This window comes from Danaus plexippus, chromosome 23 (assembly GCF_018135715.1).
Source record: "Danaus plexippus chromosome 23, MEX_DaPlex, whole genome shotgun sequence".
Taxonomy (NCBI): domain Eukaryota; kingdom Metazoa; phylum Arthropoda; class Insecta; order Lepidoptera; family Nymphalidae; genus Danaus; species Danaus plexippus.
Window position 1 is genome coordinate 3,746,269 of NC_083551.1, and position 5,187 is coordinate 3,751,455.

General features: G+C 30.7%; 2 protein-coding genes across 2 annotated transcripts; one reads left to right on the forward strand and one right to left on the reverse strand.

Annotated features, from left to right (window-relative positions):
• The first annotated feature begins 1,738 nt into the window (after window positions 1–1,738).
• On the forward strand, window positions 1,739–2,864 carry LOC116774940 (uncharacterized). Its single transcript, XM_032667728.2, has 3 exons — window positions 1,739–2,293; window positions 2,365–2,511; window positions 2,584–2,864. The coding sequence occupies exons 1-3, from the start codon at window positions 1,810–1,812 to the stop codon at window positions 2,763–2,765; spliced, it is 813 nt and encodes a 270-aa protein (XP_032523619.1). The 5' UTR covers window positions 1,739–1,809; the 3' UTR covers window positions 2,766–2,864.
• Window positions 2,865–2,937: 73 nt separating this feature from the next.
• Window positions 2,938–3,758, reverse strand: LOC116774806 (uncharacterized). Its single transcript, XM_032667570.2, has 2 exons — window positions 3,669–3,758; window positions 2,938–3,554 (listed from the first exon to the last, which is right to left on the reverse strand). Exons 1-2 carry the CDS (start codon window positions 3,708–3,710, stop codon window positions 3,015–3,017), a joined length of 582 nt encoding a protein of 193 aa, XP_032523461.2. The 5' UTR covers window positions 3,711–3,758; the 3' UTR covers window positions 2,938–3,014.
• Between the last annotated feature and the right edge of the window lie 1,429 nt (window positions 3,759–5,187).

Here is a 5,187-nt window from a genome sequence, read left to right on the forward strand (position 1 = left end):
ACACTAGGTAAATTTTAACAAAGGGGTAAAAAATTAAGTGCTACTATATATGTATATATATTATTATTATTATTATTATTATTATTATTATTATTATAAAACTACTATATTATATTAATCTCGACTGTTTAAAGTTTCCGCATAGACATAGACGCATTCTGATGTTTTATTCGATGACACTAGATATCTTATTTCAATTAATGTCTAAAATAAGTCATTAAAACTGTTACTTAGATCGTAAAAGTTGTGTGGGTGTTTTGAAAACTATATTTTTTTATAGTTTTTGTTTTGTAGGAATAGATAAGTATTTTCATGTCACACATGAATAGTGACGTTTAGTTGGAGTTTCTCTACAATATGCTTAATATTAAACCTAAAGTTATAATACAGTTGAAAGTATAAAAGTTCTTTTGAATGACCTATGGCATATTCAAGATAACAAAACTAACTTAACAAATCATTCGTTCATCAGGTTCAACAGTAGTATGAGAATGACATGAATGTTGTGTGTGTAGATACAATCTTGTTTGACATTTGAGCTTTCAGCTGTCAAATAGTATTGTACTTGCATTGCAAAAAAACCTGTCAAACTAGCAAACGCAGGAACACAAACGTAAAATAGGCTTGTATATGCACAAATGATTGCGTTCATTGTTACAAAACTTGTAAAAAATTGACTATTAATTATAGCTTAAAAGATGAAAATTATTTTTTAACCCAAACGTTATCGATGTAGGTACCTAAGAAATGTTATGCAGTAAAATTTTGTATCCAGGCGTTTTTATTTTAAAATTAGATAAGAAATCAATAAGAGATCAAATATTGATAAAGAAAAGATTGGAACAAACAGTAAGAGAATTTTAAATTCTTTGAAGAAACATTTGTTAATCTGCTGAAAAACATTTCAGTAAAAAATTTTTTTGAAATAAATGAAACAACAACAGTTTTTACTTTCGTAATTTAATTTTAATGTTTTGCGTACAAGTGTCATTGTATTATTTCAAAGATTAATAAAATTATAATTAGTTATATTTAAAATTAGTTTTCACACAGTTCTAACTTTTAAAGCCATTCTTTTAGTAATAAAATATTGCTGTTAAAGGTAACGTTTAGTTTACGTAAAACGTAACATTGTCCCGGAGTACGCTGTGTTTGTTTTTGTTACCATTTTAATGGCTCATTACAAAAATGCTGATTGTTTTAAAAGATTAATTATCGGATCATATAAATACATAATTATAAGTTAAACTGCAATCACTTTGTTATATTACGTCGTATTATTAAAAATTAATTCTAGTTTTATTATTCATTAAAAACAAAAGGAATCGATAGTAAACTATGAGGCTATAATAATTTTCAGATCATTTCACATTTTTGATCGAGGATGGCTTAGAGGATTTCATCATATGAAAAGTTTAACAGGACTTAGGAAGCTTTTACTTTAAAGTGAAGGTAACTAGGTAGGAGTAAAGGTTAGATACAATTTTTTTCTTATATTTTGCTCTTAATAATGAACTCTGTCATTTATTGTTGACAATATGAATTAAATTCTCTAGTTCTTAATATATTTATCGACTTATCTAATTAGGGACGATAAGACAGTGAGTGTCTTTCATTACAATGTTGCTTACCAATTAAAATGTACTAGGGCGTCTACCACGTATCGCCAATATTAGCACCAGGTCGTTCGGATAACAAGTCACGTATTAATGCTTGTATATAAACTCGAAGCAGGACTTCCCTAACATACATTGTGACCGTTTAACGGACGGCAGTAAGTCGCATCTGCCGTCAATCAAAAAGTGCAATATGTTTAAATTTGTGGTGATCATATCGTTCGCGGCATTCGCTAGTGGCCAATACTCAGCGTCTAGACTCGTGAGAAATATCTATAATGAATGCCTGAGCCAATATTCGGTGGAGTGTGTGAAGCCGAGGACCCTGGAATGGATTTCCCGAGTAGCGCATGATGATGAGATTAAAATAACTGATAATTTATCTATCTACAAGAATTCTGACATCGAGGATGAGGGAGTCGCCGACCCTAGGATGGCTAAAGAGCCCGCTTATGCGATCATCGACAAAGTGGACCAATTCCTACAAACGCATTCCTTGAAAGTGAAAGTACCTGAAGAGATTGCCAGTAGCGCAGCATCTGAGTATGTGCCAAGGTCGCTTCTAGCTGATCTACCTTCAGAATTAGATATGCCCTTGGACGGAGAGGAGGAAGTTGAGACTTTCGAAGGAAGGAAGAAGAAGATCAAGCTCCCCAAGCCTTTGAGAATCAAGAGCAGTACGTGTATACAGTTTAAAATTAATTATATGTAATATTGATTTATAATATTTAATTTTATTTTTTTCTAGAACACGGCTTCATCAAGAAGGTGCTGCTTCCCTTCCTCCTCGGATTGAAGTTCAAGGCTTCAGTTCTCGTTCCACTTGCACTTGCCCTCATTGCGCTCAAGACATGGAAAGCTCTCACTCTTGGCCTCATCTCTCTCGTATTATCTGGTAAGTATAAATTTGAATGCAATAGACAACTAAAATTCGGAATAAATTAATCACATAACATTTGTATTACAGGTGCCATGGTCATCTTCAAGTTCACTAAACCCAAGGTTGTGAATTACGAAGTTATACACTATCCTCAGCATCATGTTGAGCACCACGTCGACCACCACGCTCCAGGTTGGGACGCCCACGGTCCCTACCAGGCTAGATCATACGAAGACGCCCACGAAATCGCTTACTCTGGCCAAATCTAATTTGAGACAAACTATATGTTTACAGCGGACCTCTGACTAATTTATTTATTTAAATTATTTATTATTATTGTAAATAAAATTTTATCATTTAAGTTTCAATTATAAAACGAGTTTTATTTCAACGTTTCGTCTATAAAAATTTAACTGAATGAAAGGAAACTATTGAAAGAAATTATATTCGGTACATACATTAATTTTAATTTGTAAATTATATTATGGCTTATGTTTAAAATGTAAAATTATATATATTTAAGCTATTATTACTTCGTTTTGTCGATAATGGTGTTTGTCGTGGACAGTTTTTTTTCTAGGTAACATTTTATCATTATTCTCATGAAAAATATCATCTTTGATTTGTGGGTTCGATCTGTATTTCTGTGCGCTATTTTGAAAGATATCAATATCTTCATCTCTTCTATCGTCATTGTTAATTTGATTTATATATAGTAATCTATCTAGGAAATCTTCTGACTCGAACTTTTCAGCTTTTATGTTATCTACATTCAAAGGTACTGTGTATAATTTGCTTGGTTTAGAATGATGAAAGATTTCGCCGTATCGCCTTTTAGAATTAATTCTGTTTTGTTTCTCTTTGCCACTTTCTTTTATATTTAAATTCATGCCGCCGCGCTGTTCCGGACGCGGTAAAAGTATTTGATTTGAAAATGTCCTGAACACGTTCGATTGACGCAAAGGATTCATTTTATAAATATTTAATAGCACATCGAAGTTGTCCTGATTGGCTCTTTTGTTTCTGACATTGGTGAAAAGAATCTCAGCTTTCAGTGTCTATAAACAAAGATTATATCGTATAATTAATGAACTGATATAATATATAAACATTTCGATTATCACAGTGGCAATTATTTCACAAATTTTATTTAAAACGCAAAAAATGCTTACCGATAGAAGTGAAAACACTAGCAGCACGTCTAAGATTTCCATTGTTTATGAACTGTTGGAAAGGTTTACGGTACGATTCAAAACATTTACATTTGATTAGATTAAGGATAAACCATTTAGAAGTTTAAATTAAACTATAAATAAATTTAGTTTGCTACAATGTTACATTCTGTATACATAAGAGTTCTGTATACATATTGTCTATTTAAACAATGTTCGTTTTAGTGTAAATATGAAATTTAAATATAGAAAAAACATGGACATCTTATAGCAGAATAGATATAATTTTTAGAGCTATGCTATTTTATTTTTTTTATTAATTACGAAAATATATTTGGTATACACATTTATAAAGCGCTTATATCTCTTATTATGTGGACAATAAGTATCAAATTATACTGACGTATGTAATATAATAATAATAATATTATAGATAAAAAAAAAATTATAAGCATGATAACGAAAATCTTTTAAAAATTATTGTGTTCTGAATTCTAAAGTAAATCTCGCATAGCACTATGTGGGTCCGTTTTATTGCTGGACTTAGTTCAGTGTAGTTGACCTTATCGGTAGGGACCTTTTAAAGCATTTCTAACGTCATGATAAATAAAACAATAAATTAAGTTTTGGTATATCATATTATAGGAACCGAATGGTATAATAAATGTTGGTGAGGTAAAAGAAAAGTAAGGATAGAGGAAAAGTATTTATATAATTTTTTGCTAGAAGTTGTCTTAATAGTAGTAACTCGTGACAGGTATGAAAGTATAAACCCGTATAAAAGACTGATTTAAGCCAATAAAACGAACAAAGAACTATAACGCAGAAATAATAGTTTTCTGAGTGATATTTTTAGTTTGAATCTGCTTAAAGAAACAAATTACAATTTTTTTTTTTCACCGTCAACAGTGCCCTTGTTATGTGATGATATATTTAATTCAGAAACGTGTCAGATACAAAATTTAATCGTTCAATTTATTTGTGATTTACTGATACGGATTTTCTCATACAGCCCAGAAAACATTATCTTCGTTATTTGGGTGAGAGTTTGGTAATAATAACAAAAATGTATTTTTCAGCCATTAATAATTTATTTGCAAAAATGTTCATACACAATTAAGGATTGTTTATCACATAGAAACTGAAAAACATAACGAAAACTAACATTTTTAAAATACTCTGCAAAGACAACTGCGTACAAACACATGCCGGGAAAGGGAAACAAACAAATAATGGTGTTGCCAGTTCGGCTAACATCAGTTCCTTAAAAAAAGTACATTCCTATTTTTCACTATTATTATGAGGTTTGAATTGATAGCCAATTACTTTATCGCTGGTATTCGAAGGAACGATAAAGAAATTAAATAGGGATTGAACTTTACAATTATGTACTATGCAATAATGAGACAAACTGCCCGAGGATAAGGCGAATATTTCTTATTATGGCATCACAGTGGAAAATGGAGAAATATAACGATGTGTTTAGGATATTTTGACACAGAGGTTTCAGATATCGAAG

Coding starts and splice junctions, on each gene's coding strand:
- LOC116774806 (XM_032667570.2), bottom strand. CDS start 3,710: ATGGAAATCTTAGACGTGCTGCTAGTGTTTTCACTTCTATCG. Junction 3,555..3,668: donor TAGTGTTTTCACTTCTATCG/GTAAGCATTTTT, acceptor CTTTGTTTATAG/ACACTGAAAGCTGAGATTCT.
- LOC116774940 (XM_032667728.2), top strand. CDS start 1,810: ATGTTTAAATTTGTGGTGATCATATCGTTCGCGGCATTCGCTAGTGGC. Junction 2,294..2,364: donor GCCTTTGAGAATCAAGAGCA/GTACGTGTATAC, acceptor ATTTTTTTCTAG/AACACGGCTTCATCAAGAAG. Junction 2,512..2,583: donor CATCTCTCTCGTATTATCTG/GTAAGTATAAAT, acceptor TTTGTATTACAG/GTGCCATGGTCATCTTCAAG.